At 42.6% G+C, this 13,864-nt stretch overlaps 1 protein-coding gene across 9 annotated transcripts in view; it reads right to left on the bottom strand.

Moving 5' to 3' along the window:
- DTNB (dystrobrevin beta) overlaps positions 1–10,730 on the bottom strand; it is a 239,585-nt gene extending 228,855 nt beyond the window's left edge. For 8 of the 9 annotated variants that reach the window (XM_042933505.1, XM_042933507.1, XM_042933510.1 and 5 more), the window contains exon 1: positions 6,395–6,413. In XM_042933505.1, the coding sequence (XP_042789439.1) occupies positions 6,395–6,396 (2 nt within the window). In that variant the 5' untranslated portion in view covers positions 6,397–6,413. Of the gene's footprint in view, positions 1–6,394; positions 6,414–10,551 lie in introns of those variants that run through there. The other variant, XM_042933506.1, reaches the window with a different exon arrangement.
- Positions 10,731–13,864: the final 3,134 nt, after the last annotated feature.

The raw sequence follows: 13,864 nt of genomic DNA, 5'->3' as shown, positions 1-13,864 counted from the left end.
ACATTCAAAGCTGCTCTCCACTACTACCAAGAGCTCTGAATAGCTAATATAATAGCCTCACAGGGCTATGGAAACTATTAATAAATTATGTAAAGCATTTAGCCCAATGCCTAGCACAAAATAAGAGCCTAATAAATGTTAGCTACTTATTATTATTATTATTATCATTAATATTGATGTTATCATGTAACTACCCTCCTGGGTAATGTCTAAACTAGAATTCTACAGGCAAGACTCCTTCCTAATTAACAATTCTTCTCATTTAAGGTATAAAAATATTGGGGTGCCTGGCTGGCTCAGTCAGAAGAACATGTGACTCTTAGTCACACAGTCGTGAGTTCAAGCCCCTATTCTGGGTGCAGAGTTTACTGAAAAAAATGAAATAAAATAAACTTAAAAAAATAAAGGATAAAAACACAGACTTGGAAGAAGACTAAACACTTTGTTATCAATCACTTGCAACACTAAATTTGGAATAAAGAAAAGGTTTTTTAAAAAAGTGAAAGAGATAAAGAAGTAGAAATGCAATGTGCCCAAAGAATCAGAGAAAGAATATAATAGAAAGTAAGCCACAGAAAGGAGAAACAGGTGCCTCTAGTGTGCTCGACACAAACCTCCTAGTTTTGCCTAAAACCTGCCAAAGTCTGCTTAGTTAATAAGAGGAAATTTTAGTTCTAAGCCAAGATACTAAACTACTTATCTAATAAGGAAATAATAAAAGCATATGAACAGTAAATAAAAGGTACACTCTTGAAATGACATGCAAAGCTCTAGTTTTCATAGTCACATTTCAAAAAAATGTATCCTTGTTAGTTAAGCTTGTCCCCAGAGACTTTTTTTTAAAAGAAAGATATTAAGAATGACTTTTTGGGGGCTCCTGGGTGGCTCAGTCAGTTAAGCATCTGACTCTTAATTTTGGCTCAGGTCGTGATCTCACAGCTGGTGAGTTCCAGCCCTGCACAGGGCTCTGTGCTGACAGTGCGGAGCCTGCTTGGGATTCTCTCTCTCTCCCTCCCTCCCTCTCTGATCCTCCCACGCATGCACGCATGTGCACACACACACTCTCTCTCTCTCTCAAAATAAATAAACTTAAAAAAAAAATGACTTTTTCAAATGAGTTTGGAACTAATGAAAAGAAAATAAAACCAATTAAATAGCAGTGTGCAGGGGCACCTGTCTGGCTCGGTTGGTGGAGTGTTGACTCTTGATCTTGGGAGCTGTGTGCCCAAGCCCCATGTTGGGTGTGGAAATTACTTAAAAATAAAATCTTAGGGGCACCTGGGTGGCTCAGTCGGTGAAGCATCCAACTCCTGGTTTCAGCTCAGGTCATGATCTCAGGGTTGGTGAGATTGAGCCCCATGTGAGGCTCTGGACTGACAGAGTGGAGCCTGCTTGGAAGTCTCTCTCTCCCTCTCTCTCTGTCCCCCCCCTTGCTCATGCTATCTCTCTGTCTCAAAATAAATAAAACACTTTTAAAAATTACTTTAAAAATAAATAAAATAAAATATTTTTAAAATAATAAATAAATAAATAAATAAATAAATAAATAAATAGCAATTTTCAACCTTCACATCAAAATCCTATGGAGCACCTGGGTGGCTCAGTTGGTTGAATGTCCAACTTCGGCTCAGGTCATGATCTCAAGGTTCATGGGTTCGAGCCCTGCGTCAGGCTCTGTGCTGACAGCTCAGAGCCTGGAGCCTGTTTCAGATTCTGTGTCTCTGTCTCTCTCTGCCCCTCCCCCACTCACACTCTGTCTCCCTCTCTCTCTCTCTCTCAAAAGTAAATAAACATTAAAAAAAATTTTTTTGTTAATCCTAGACATTAGCAATTCCTTTTCTGAGTTCTCATATCTTTAATATCAGTTAATATATCTGTGGTACTGATTACGAGCTACAAAAACCAAAGCAAAGCAATGGCAAATGAGAATGGGAGAGCTTAGAAATGACTGACCTAACCCAGACCCCCTACTTTGAGCATCCAAATAAATGTCTTGTCCCAGGTTACAGTTATGCCTCACAATAAAGAAAGCCCAGAACCCCCAACTCTTGGTCCATTATACCATCTTTCTACATTAGTATAAAATGTAGTAAAAATTATAAACAAGTATGAAAAAACACAATGCAACAGAAAAAAAGGTAAATGATGAAAAAGCAAATCACAGAAATGGAAGTCTAAAGAGCCAATAAAAACATCGAGTAATGTTCAAACTCACTAGTAATCAGAAAAACATATATTAAAAGACAGAACCAAAATAAGATTACATTTTTCATCCAGCAATTTGGCAAAAATTATAAAGCCTAATAACACTAAACGTTGACAAACCTGGGAAGCAACAGAATCCACACACCTCTGGTGTGAATGTTAACTGGTTAACGCATCAGAGAGAAATTTAGTAATATCCACTAAAGTTAAAGATGTGCTTGGCACATAAGCCAGTGTTTTACCCCTAGGTACACACTCTAAAAGTCATGCATGTGTGCACAAGGAAATGTGACAAAAATATTCACAGCAGCGTTACTTGTGATGGGAAAAAAAAAAAAAAAAATCCAGAACAAATGAATTGCCAATCAATGAGAAAACATAAAGGTAAACTATGATATAGTCAAAAACCAGAATCCCATTCTGCCAAGATGTATATATCCATATATTCATATATGTATGCTACATATATCCATACAGATGAGTGTCACAATACTGAGAGGAAAAAAAGACAAGTTACAAAAAGAAATAATTACTACTCTTAATATAAAGGGGTTTTTTTTATTTTTTTTAATGTTTATTTATTTTTTGAGAGAGAGAGAGACAGAGTGTGAGCAGGGGAGAGGCAGAGAGAGACAAGGAGACACAGAATCTGAAGCAGGCTCCAGGCTCCGAGCTGTCAGCGCAGAGCCCAATGCGGGGCTCGAACCCACAAACTGTGAGATCATGACCTGAGCTGAAGTTGGACGCTCAACTGACTGAGCCACCCAGGCGCCCCAGGTATTCATTATTTTTATTTTCTGTACCTCTGAAGGTCAATGTTTCATAATGTTCACAAAGATAAAGGAAAATAAACTCAAGGTCCAACCAAAATAGTTACTCCAGAGCCCACATACTTAACCATGATACTATATATCTATAGTATCTATAGTATACTATATATATATATATAGTATAGTATATATCTATATCTATATTTGTTTGTTAAGAAAGATTTAATCATTATAAGAAATCTCTCCAGAAGATACAAAACATCAGACTGGGAAAAAGCAAGGAAGTACCTGACTAACGAAAAAGTCTCTCAAGGAAATCATATTGGAGACACAAAGCGGTCCTATCACCATGCTCAGGAATCATGTGGGTAAGCCAAAACACAAAACTCAAGTTTAACTGGAACATCAAACATGCTATTTAAGGACAGTATTGTAGAAACAACATGGGCTTTGAAGTCTGCCCTGGGTTCAAATACTACCTGGGTTTCTAATTAGCTGTGTGGCCCTAAACAAGTTTTAACTTCTCTGAGCTCAATTTCCTCACCCATATACTGGAGATACCATATCTAGCTTCCAAAGTTATAAAGATTAAAGAGTAGTCCTTATCTATGAAAATCACTTGATACACTGTAGCCTCAAAATAAATATTATTCCTGGCAGAAGGTCTCTCTCTGGCAAGAAGAGACAGAGCAGGCAGAGAGAAAAGTTAAAAGGAGGGAATAAAGAGCCTACAAATAGAAGCCAGGAAGAAGTTGGAATTGTTAGGAGCTGGAAAAGTCTTTGTTGAATCCCATAAGTTACCAAAAAAAAAATTCTTTAACTGTGTACTATTTCACTATAGAATGCTTAGTTACAAGAATATTTAGCCTAGACTTTTTCATCACAACATTTCAGTCTTGTTTTAGCTTATTTATAGTGTTAATACACAAAAATTCAAGATCAAAATGGGGTTTTATAAAGATTCGCTTTTTGTTAAAAATGCATTATCAAATAAACCATGTACAATATACCTGTTTCTCTCAGTTACCTACAACTCAGAAATATCTGTCCTAGTCTTAACATATTAAAGAGAAAAGAATGATAATTCCAACAAATACAAAAAAAAAAAAAAAAAAAAAAACAATGCCCTTGAATAAAATTCAACACCCAATAAAAATACAAACCAAGAACAGATGAAAACTTCCATAAATTGACAAAAGAAATCTACCAGAAACCTTCAGTAAGTATATCTAATAGTGAAACACTGGAAGCATTCTCATCAAGGAAAAAGATAAAAATGCTCATTATCATCACTACTATTCAACTTCTATACTGGAGGGTCTGGGCATTGCAATAACGCAGACAACAAAATGGCATGAACTTTACAAAGAAGCCTGGGCAATTCAGGCTTCTAATCAAAGTAACCCAGTAAGTAAATAACCCTGATGCATCCCCTCCACTCCAAATGCACAGCAATAGATAAAATATTTGTTAAATATATTTTTAAATGACTTGAACATGCTCAAAAACAAGGTAAAACCCCATGTGGATCAGAAACAAAACAGACACACAAAATTGTGAGCAGGACTGAAGCTACAGGCTCACTGGACTCGGAGTCCAGAAGCAGGTGCACATCTTCTGCAGGGCAACAGTAACACAAAGCGAAGGAGGTGGAGAAACAGGAGACATGACAGCTGAGCCAGACTCACGGCTTCAAGCCAAGGATGAGGCTGGAGCTGAAAAGAAGCTACAATGTACTGCTGCCAGTCTCTGCCTAGAGCTACAGTGTGTATACTGCTCTAGGCCTAGACAAGTGGGAAGATAAAAACACAGCCTCACGACCAGGAACTGAACCGAGACATTCACAGACTCTGTGAACAGATCTAAAATAGCCCCAATTATCTCAAAGAGTAGGACCCCTGACCCACCATCATCATATCTGATTTCTTGACTACGGTCCAAAAAGGCAATAAAAGCGCCTGAAATATCACCACACAGAGAAGGGTGAGCACAGAAATAAGGAAAACACAATCAAAAGCACTCACACTTGAAGGAGTCTGTAAATCAAAACTTCAAAAGACATAAAGAAATATAATGCTAAGAAACACAGCCAACAAAAGCAACAATTAGAATATGAATTCATTCGAGGGGCGCCTGGGTGGCTCAGTCAGTTAAGCGTCCGACTTCGGCTCAGGTCATGATCTCGCGGTCCGTGGGTTCGAGCTCCGCGTCGGGCTCTGTGCTGACAGCTCAGAGCCCGGAGCCTGTTTTAGATTTTGTGTCTCCCTCTTTCTCTGACCCTCCCCTGTTCATGCTCTCTCTCTGTCTCAAAAATAAATAAATGTTAAAAAAAAAAAATGTTTTAAGAATATGAATTCATTCCAGATGAAGTTTAGAGAACAGTCTGACAAAGACTTATTTTTTAAGTACATTTAGGGTGCTAGGATATAAATTTCTTTAATTATCAGGAATGCAAAATTGTACAGCCACTTTGGGAAACAGTTAGGCAGTTTCTTGTATGGCTAAACCTACTCTTACCACACAATCCAGCAAAAATGCTCCTACATATTACTCGAAAGAGTTGAAAATCTATGTCCAAGCAAAAACCCAAACATGGATATTTATAGACATTTTATTCATAACTGCCCCAAACTGGAAGTAACCAAGATGTCCTTCAATAGGTGAATGGATAAACAAACTAGTGCTTTCATATAATGGAATATTACACAGCGGTAAAAAGAAATGAGCTATCAAGCCAAGAAAAGACAGGGAGGAACCTTAAATGCATATTGCGAAGTGAAAGAGAGCAGTCTGAAAGACTACAATACTGTAGGCTTTCCAACTGTATGGCATTCTGGAAAAGGCAAAACTATGGACAGGGTAAAATAATCAGTAGCTATCAGGAGCTCAGGAGGAGGGAGGAAGGAATGAATAGCTGGAACACAGGGGATTTTAGGGCAATGAAGTTATTCTGATGATACTGGAATGACACTACATGAAATGTCATGTAATGACATTAATGATGCATGACATTTTGCATTTGCAAAATCCACAAAACACAAAGGACACAAAGAGAATCCCAATATATATATACTATGAACTTAAATTAATAATAATGTATCAGCATTGATTCGTCAGTTGTAACAAATATACCACACTAATACAAGATGTTAATAACAGGGGGAACTGTGAGGATGAAGAGGTATATACTGTGCACTATCTACCCACATTGGTCATATTCAGTTATGTATGTAACTTTTTAAAAAATATCATGGACAATCTCACTTCTAGATACACACACAAATGAACCAAAAACAGGGACCTGAACAGATATTTATTTGCACACCCTGTTTATAACAGCATTATTCACAGTAGCCAAAAGGTAGAAACAACCCAAGTGTCCACTGTTAGATGAATGAATAAATAAATGTGGTACATACATACAATGGAAGAGTATTTAGCCTTTAAAAGGAAAGAAATCCAGGGGCCACCTAGGTGGCTCAGTAGGTTGAGCGTCCGGCCCTTGATTTCGACTCCAGTCATGATACCAAGGTGGTGGGGTGGAGCCCCAAGTCGGGCTCCATGCTGAGTGTGGAGCCTGCTTAAGATTCTCTCTCTCTCCCTCTGCCCTTCTCCCCAGCTTGTGCTCTCTCTCTAAAAAAAAAAAAAATTTTTTTTTAATAAAAAGAAACAAAATCCTGAGACATGCTATAATATAAATGAACTCTGAAGACATTACGCTAAGTGAAATAAGCCAGACACAAAAGGACACGTGTTGTATGATTCCACTCACATGAGGTACCTGGAGTAGGCAAATTCACAGGGACAGGGAGTAGAATGGTGGTTGTCAGGAGCTGGAAGGAGGTGAGAATGAGGAGTTCGTGTTTAGTGGGTACAGACTTTCAGGTGGGGAAGATGAAAAAGTTCTGGGAATGCACAGTGGTGGTGGTTACACAACAATGTGAATGTACTTAGAGCCAAAATTGCTCACTTACAAATGGTTAAAATGGTAAATTTTATGTCACGTATATTTTACAATTTAAAAAATGTGGAAAGATACTGAAAAACTGGTTATCCCAATTGAAAAAAAAATTATCTCTTCATTATACCACATAGAAATTCCCCATGGAAAGCAAAACTTTTTTTTAATTTTAGAAGAAAATATAGAAATCTATAATTCATACCGCAGGGTAGAAAAAATTTACTTAAGCCAGACACACACAACGTTTTTTAATTTAAGGGTAATTTTTTCACAAATGTAACATTAACATTTTAAACTTGTATACAAAGACACTAACAAAGGGAAAAGGCTAGCCTCAGACTAGCAGGATGCATTTGCAACACATATAGCCATCAAATAATTAGTATCCAAAGTAACCCAACTGTCTGTTCCCCATTGAAGGAAGAATGAAAAAGGTGATTTAAGTCCACAACTGAACGTTACCTAGTAGTTAAAAAAAATGAACCAGATCCACCAGTTCTACAGTTAATTCTCCCTCAATTAAAATTTAAAATGTGTACCCCCCCCCCAACCTAGCAAATCTACTTCTTTCATTCACTGCAGCAATGTCTGAAATAGCAAAGAGCTTAAATGGCCTTTAATGAGGAGATGATTTTTTTTTTAATATATGAAATTTATTGTCAAATTGGTTTCCATACAACACCCAGTGCTCATCCCAAAAGGTGCCCTCCTCAATACCCATAACCCACCCTCCCCTCCCTCCCACCCCCCATCAACCCTAATGAGGAGATGATTAAATAAACTATAATACACATACTGCATAAGAGATCATAGAGTAGTTGAGAAAAATCAGGTAGATCCCTATGTTCCAACATGGAAAGATCTTAGACATTTTGTTAGGGAAAAAAAAAAAGTTGCGGAACAATGTGTATAGTATCATGTCAATAACTTAGGGGCAGAAGGAAAATGCTTTATTTCTGGATTACCTATACTGTGTGTGTGTGTATAGATGAAAATGAAAAGGCCTAGAAGGACCACTGATCCTTCTACAACTGACAACAGCAATTTCAGCAGAAAAGCGAGTGGGCCAAGGGGGCATTTATTCTGTCTGTACTATTTGAGTTTTTTATAAGAAAATGTGCATTCATAAGCCATTCGCAGAGCTGCAGTACACAGCCACATAGACTGTGCATGAGACAACCCCAGGAAGTCCCATGTGCAGGGACTCTGATACAAACAGCACCCCCTAAAGCTGGGCGATATACATCCTGCACAACTAGACTCTAGAGCCCTGATGGCTGTGTAATTAGAGGTAAATAAAATGAGAGGGGGTGGACTGTAAACCAGCATGAGGGAATTTTCTGGGGTGATGTAAATTTCTACATCCTGACTGGGGTAGTGGTTACAGAGTATATACATTTTTCAAAACTCCTCCAACTGTACACAGACATTTGTGCATTTTATTATATGTCAACTATACATTAATAAAATTAATTTTAAAAGAAAAATAAATTAAATATACAGATAAAATACAATGTCATTGGGAGAACCTGGAATAAGGCACCCAAAATTACAGGGGCAGGGCACCCCAAAACAAGAACAGATGGACTCCTGTTGGATGCATTCTGAAGTACACAGTCCTAAAACTGAAGAGAAATTAACTTAGTTCTTCAAAGCTTACAGCACAAGACCAAATGTGGATTAATATGACTCTTGTTTTTTGTATACAGAAACGAAGGCCCTGAAAGATTTCTATTAGAGACATAAAATAAATGGTAACTTGGCATTCTATTGGTTCTGAGTCTAATTTTCTAAGTAGAATACTTGCCTCTCATGCATAGTGGACGCTCAAAACCCTTGCCAGCATAACTTTGACTACATAACCCTCTTCAAAGGTAATTCCACTTACGTATGATAAAAATCCTCACAGAACTCATAAAAGGTCAAGTTTTAATTTGGCACACAAAGTAACCCAACAGGCACTACCACCCGGGGCACTGAAACAGCAGCCGGGAGCTGGAGAGCCCAGAAATCCAACCTCAGCAGAGAACAGGTAGAATTGCAGTCCTTACAAGAGATACACGCTCTTCCTACAGATCGAAGATCTATCCAAGGACCAGGATAAAAGGGCGGGGGGGGGGGGGGGGGGGGGGGACTGTTCCCTAGATAAAAGTACTCTTCTTCTTCCTCAAGTGATAGAACAAAAGGGCCAGAATTGGATGATTTGAAGCAATGGCCCACGGAGTAAGCTCCTGCTGGACAACATGCAATAAAGATGTGAAAGTGGCAGTGTGGCCACAAGAAATCACGACAACATCACCTTAGCCATGGCTTTAAATACCCAGACCTAGGAACCTGGGTTACCTTACATGACTCCCCCCGCCCTCCCCGCCAAAAAAAAAAGGAATTATTTCAGGAAGAGAGGAAGTCCATCAGCCATCCCTAACACCAACGTAATTAATAGTGTGCTCCGTGTAAAATACAGCAAAACCTTGTTTGGTTCGTTCATTCATGCAATCGATATTTTTTGTCTGACTGCGTGGGCCATGCACTGTTCTTGCCATTGAGGCTATAGCAGTGATAGTCACGGAGCTTAGTAGGAAATTTCCAAATTTCTTCTTCCCTTCTCCCCCCTTTAAATGTTAGGCAGAACTGCCTTCAAACTCTCCCAAATTTCTCCCACAAGCTCCTCTGACTCTTCTGCTTTATCCCCAAACCAAGCCATTTACGGCTCCAATTCCCCAACACTGGGAAAAGACCAAAAAGACCCCAAAAAAAAAAAAAAAAAAAAAAAAAAAAAACCTAAAGTGAATGAAGTATGAGACAAAATTCATGCTGCTTTGTATTTTATACGCATACCTTCACTACCACATTGTCAGCACCTAAACAGCAAAGTACGGTTGGGTTTTACACTATTTTGTGGCCTCAGTGCTGACCATGGTTCTCTACCCAAGGTAGCTGATCAATAAACGTTTACTTGGAACGCTGGAAGGTCTTCCTAATCCCAAGGCCTGGCACAGGAATTTAACAGCAAGCATTTGTTAGCTGCATCCTGCCTCCTCTCAGGACACCTTCCTTTCAAAGGTGACCTCGGTGCACAGGTTCACTGTTAGGCGCCTCGGCGAACAGTGTTTGGGAGTGATCTGAAATAAATTCCCTTCCCTCTGCCAGGGCCTAACTGCCTCACCTGCCCTCTGCCAGGACCTGCCTCCTTCGCCCCTTACAGCACCTAACGCAGAGCCCCCTCCCAGCGAGCCGGGCTCCAGGAGCATCAACCCGGCGCCCGCACCCCGGCCCCAGCGCCCTGCGGCCACCGTGCGCTCCGGACCCCGAAGACCCCTCCCCGGCCCGGGGCTCAGAGCCCGGCAGCGCCGGCCCGGGACTCCGCTCCATCCCCTCCGCTCGCCCCTCCGGGGCCGGGCGCGCGGCACCGTCTCCCCTCGCAGCGCGCGCGGTGCAGGGGCCCCGGCTCCCGGAGCCCCCTGTCCCCGCCGCTCCCGGCCCTGCACCCCCGCAGGCTCCTGAGGTCCGGGCGCTGCGAGGGCTCCTTCCCGCTCCTCGCGGGCGCGAGGCTCCAGCACCGCGCTCCTCTCCCGCAGCCCGCGGCCGCCGCCGCAAACCCCCCACGTCACTCACTTCCCGGCCGGAGCTGGGGACGTCGAGAGGGTCTCGGGCGGCCGCAGCCTCCTCCGCCTCCTCCGGCCCGGCCCCGGCGGCTGAGGTGGCGGCTGCGCCCGCTCAGGCCCCGGAGCCGCCCCCGCGGCGAACGTTCTCAGGCGCCCGGCTCGCGCCGTTTCCCCGCCCGGCACGCGCAGCAAGCCCGCCCCCGGCGCGAGGGCGCGAGGGCGCGAGGGCGCAGGGCGGGGGGCGGGCACGCGCCGCCTGCGCGAGCGCGCGGCCGAGGGCGGGGCTTCCGCCGCGCCGAGGAGGGGGCGGGCGAGCGGGCCGAGTTCCCTTCGAACCCCGCCCCCTGCGGCCGAGCGGGACGCGTCCCCCCCAGCTCGCCAGGCGGCTCGCAGACCTGCGAGGGAAACCTGCCCCCTTCGGGCTGGTCGCTCACACTGGCGGCGGGCGGCCGAGGTGCGTTTCAATTCCACAGGTATGTGCGGGGCAGCCGGATACTCGGCACGACGTGACTATAAGGTAAAGAATGCAAAGAACCACCCCATGAATCATTCATCCGCGCCTCGAGCAAGAGATCTTGCCCTGAGTGGTTTTTCCAAATTAATTCAACTCAGCAAGCGTTGACTGAGCACCGACTCCGTGCCTAGCGCCGCTGTACCAGGTGCTGTGTAGGTGCACCGTCACGGTCACGGTCACAGTCACGGCCCCCGGTCTCGAGGTGCGCATAATTTAGTGCAAAAGCAGCCGTGTAAACAACCAGGTCTGGTGACCCATGCAAAGCAAAGCCACAGGGAGATGCTGTGGGAGGGCAGAGGAGGAAGAGATTACTTCCGCTGGAACCGCGTGGAGGGGCTCCAGGGAGAGGTGGCGTTTGTGTTCAGTCTGGAAGGAAGAAAAAGAGACGTCCTGAGAGAAAAAAAGGAGTGCATCCAAGGCTAGGTAAACAGCTTGGGCAAAGGAACAGAGGGCTACCCAAGTTTACCATCTCAGCATCAGCTTTTGTGTTTTAGTATTATCCATTTTTGATAGAACCCTTTCCAAACATAGATGATTCGAAATTAGAAACAGCTAAACTTTTTTTTTTTTTTTTTTTTTTTTTTATGGTTCAAAGGATCATTTTTCTCAATGATGAGCCTTTCTCAAGGCTCAAAACAGCAGTGTCCTTCAAGGGCTACTGATATGTGAGCCCATGATGTAAGTCCCTAAGCCAAGAGCCCCCAAGCCAGTATGCTTTAACGTCTGGTTTTTCACTGCTTTTTGGCACCTTATGGTAAGGCAGATCGTACCACCTCCTGCTGCTGTCTGCCTGCATGCCTGCCTGCCTTTAGAACATCCTCTTCCTCCTCCTCACATTTTCCTATTTTTAAACTCCTCTGGTGAAGGAAATGCTGGTAACTAACTTTGTTAAGTAAGGGTAAACAGGCTCCTCAAAAAAAAAAGGACATCACCTTTCACACATGAATTTTAGGACTATTTTTCATGCTTAGAAGACTTTTTCATTTGTATTCAGGATCCTGACTGTGTTCTGAATATGCTAAGATACTCAGAATACAGGCAAGAGACGTCTTATTTATTCATTTACCACTTATTGAGCACCAACTACGTGGGAGGCTTTGAAAGGGTAAAACATTGATCCTACCCTTCGGAGAAAAGACGTGTAAATGATGTAAAATAAATATGTCAATACTGTCTGCTATATTTGCCGTATTGATCGAAACCTAGGTAATATCAGTATGTGAGCTAGACTATAATAAAGCATTCTGGGAATTAACTTCTTTAAATACACTTGTATTAGCATCTCTCCATCACGGTTCTGTACCTCATCACCTCCCACATCCTCAGAAAACTCCTTTCAAACATATTTCGATCACGCTCCCTCTCTCACTCCCAAAATTATCGACTCTTACCTTTTTCCTTCACCATCTGTCATGTTCAAGCTTTTCCTGTCCTCAAGAAAAAGAAACCCCTCTGTCACTCTGGACTGTCTTCTGGTTACCACTTGTTCCCTTTCTGTATTTGCCTTCACAAACGCCTTAAAAGTAGTTTGCACTTCTACTCTGCCAACACGGCAGCCTCCCCCTTCTCAACCCATGGCTGTGTGACTTCTGACCCCACCACATCACGGTGCTGCTCTCAGTCATTTAGGTCTTGCTTAATCCTAAATGCCACAGGCCAGTTTTGAGTCAGGTAGTGAGTTCTTGGTGGCATTTGACAACACAAAGCACTCCAGTCTTTTTGAAACTACCTTGGACTTCGTGACATGACTACCTCCTAACTCCTCTGAACACTCCTCTGTCTCCAGGGTTCTGTGTTCATTTTTCAGTCCACCCCGCCCATTCTCCTTAACTCATTCCATTCGCTCTTCATTGGCCATGTTTACCAGCAACTCCCTGAGCATTATCTGACTCTGCCCACTCATCTGAGTTCCAGAGACACAGAAGCCTACTGGACTTCCCCACTTAGATGTCCTACAGACATCCCAAGTTCTGCATGTCTAAAGCCGTTCAGCATTACCGTCGCTCAGCTGCCCAGTCCAGAAACCTGGGAGTCATCCTTGATTCCTTCCTTCCCGTCCCCACCACACTCAACAATCCTGTTGATTCTCCTCATAAATAACTCTAGAATCTGTCCCTTGTAGCTAAGCCTCTCACTGGACTAATGCAATAGCCTTTGCTCTTGTCCCTCTCTTGTAGTCTGGTTCCTTCCATTCCATATTCCATACTGTGTGTCAGAAAACACTTTCAAAAATATGCTGCCTATATATGTCACTGCTCAGCATGGCACACAAGACCTTCCATTTCTCTGGCCCTCATCTATCTCCTCACTGCGTCTTCTGTCGCTTCCTACACACCCTGCATCCAAACTCCTGGAATGTTCCTACTTTCCCTTGCCTCCATACCTTTGTGCTTATTTCTCTCTCCATTTGGAATGTCATTTGAGTCCAAGCAAAGAACGTCCAATGTGTAGCTAAAGTTCCACATAGAATGAAACTTTCTGGAAATCAGAAAACATAAACGTACATAATGAAAGGGCTGCCATGTACTTGGGGAAATCATCACAGAATGACCAATTCTGAGAGCTAGAGTCTTCAAACTGTTAGACAAAAATAATAATTTTGGGGGTGCCTGGCTGGCTCAGTTGGAGGAGCATGCGACTCTTGATCTTGGGGGTCATGAGTTCAAGCCCCATGCTGGGTGTAGACATTCCTCAAATAAACTTTAATAACTTTCAAAGCCTCCATGCAAAAAGTTCAAATTACTTAAAAGGGTAAGGAAATTAGGACGCAGTACATTCAAGATGTCTGCAAATTCTTTGTCACTTCTTT

This window comes from Panthera leo, chromosome A3, assembly GCF_018350215.1.
Source record: "Panthera leo isolate Ple1 chromosome A3, P.leo_Ple1_pat1.1, whole genome shotgun sequence".
Taxonomy (NCBI): Eukaryota; Metazoa; Chordata; class Mammalia; order Carnivora; family Felidae; genus Panthera; species Panthera leo.
This window is presented reverse-complemented; position numbering and strand designations above follow the sequence as displayed.